General features: G+C 61.6%; 1 protein-coding gene across 1 annotated transcript in view; it reads right to left on the bottom strand.

Moving 5' to 3' along the window:
* lonp1 (lon peptidase 1, mitochondrial) overlaps positions 1–946 on the bottom strand; it is a 31,618-nt gene that overhangs the window by 18,123 nt on the left and 12,549 nt on the right. The window contains exons 8-10 of the mRNA XM_015390038.1: positions 676–827; positions 453–591; positions 190–368 (exon numbers count right to left, since the gene is read on the bottom strand). Of these exons, the coding sequence (XP_015245524.1) occupies positions 190–368; positions 453–591; positions 676–827 (470 nt within the window). The remainder of the gene's footprint in view (positions 1–189; positions 369–452; positions 592–675; positions 828–946) is intronic.

Genomic DNA, 946 nt, shown 5'->3' with positions numbered 1-946 from the left:
GTCAGCTGCGGGGCCCTCAGACAGCTGCGGGGCCCCCGCCCCAGGTCAGCTGCGGGGCCCTCAGACAGCTGCGGGGCCCCCGCCCCAGGTCAGCTGCGGGGCCCTCAGACAGCTGCGGGGCCCCCACCCCAGGTCAGCTGCGGGGCCCCCGCCCCAGGTCATCTGTGGGGCCCTCAGTCAGCTACTCACCGATGTCCTTTGATCTCAGCCACGTCTGTCATGCCGCCCACGCTGAACCTGAAGTACTGCCTGTTCAGCGCCCTGGCGATGGAGCGGGCGATGGAGGTCTTGCCTACCCCGGGGGGGCCGTAGAAGCAGAGGATCTTGCCCTGGGTGGAGCCTCGCAGCTGGCTGACGGCGATGAACTCCTGAATGCGGGCAGAGAGAGAGAGACGGCTGGGTACCACAGCCAGCAGCGTCCTCTGGATTCATGCTGAGAGAGCTCCTCCTACCAGGATACGTTTCTTCACATCATCCATCCCATAATGGTCTTCCTCCAGAACCTCCTTGGCTCGGTCCAAGGACAGGTTCTCCTGGCTGTTGGTCCCCCATGGAATGCTGGTGAGCCAGTCCAGGTAGTTACGGGTCACACTGAAACACAGAGCAGGAAGCCATGAGAGATCGGATCGAGCCCAGAACCACCAAGAACCGCCCAGAACCTGTAAGCAGGCCTACTTGAACTCTGAGGAGTGGTTATCCAGCAGCCCCAGCTTGTTCAGTTCTTCATTGATCACCTCCATGATGTGTTCAGGGACATTCCGGTCCTTCAGCCTCTCCCTGAATTTGTCTTCGATGGCTTCTTTGTCGTCTTTCTCCAGACCCAGCTCCTAAAGACAGGCAGGGAGTGAGAGGGGCAGGGGCAGGGAGTGAGACCCACAGGGGCAGAGAGTGAGACCCGCAGGGGCAGGGAGTGACAGGGGCAGGGAGTTAGAGGGGCAGGGAGTTA

The sequence above is a fragment of the Cyprinodon variegatus genome, unplaced genomic scaffold, assembly GCF_000732505.1.
Source record: "Cyprinodon variegatus isolate N-32 unplaced genomic scaffold, C_variegatus-1.0 Scaffold483, whole genome shotgun sequence".
NCBI classification, from domain to species: domain Eukaryota; kingdom Metazoa; phylum Chordata; class Actinopteri; order Cyprinodontiformes; family Cyprinodontidae; genus Cyprinodon; species Cyprinodon variegatus.
The sequence above is the reverse complement of the archived record's forward strand: the minus strand, read 5'-3'. Positions and strand labels throughout refer to the sequence as shown.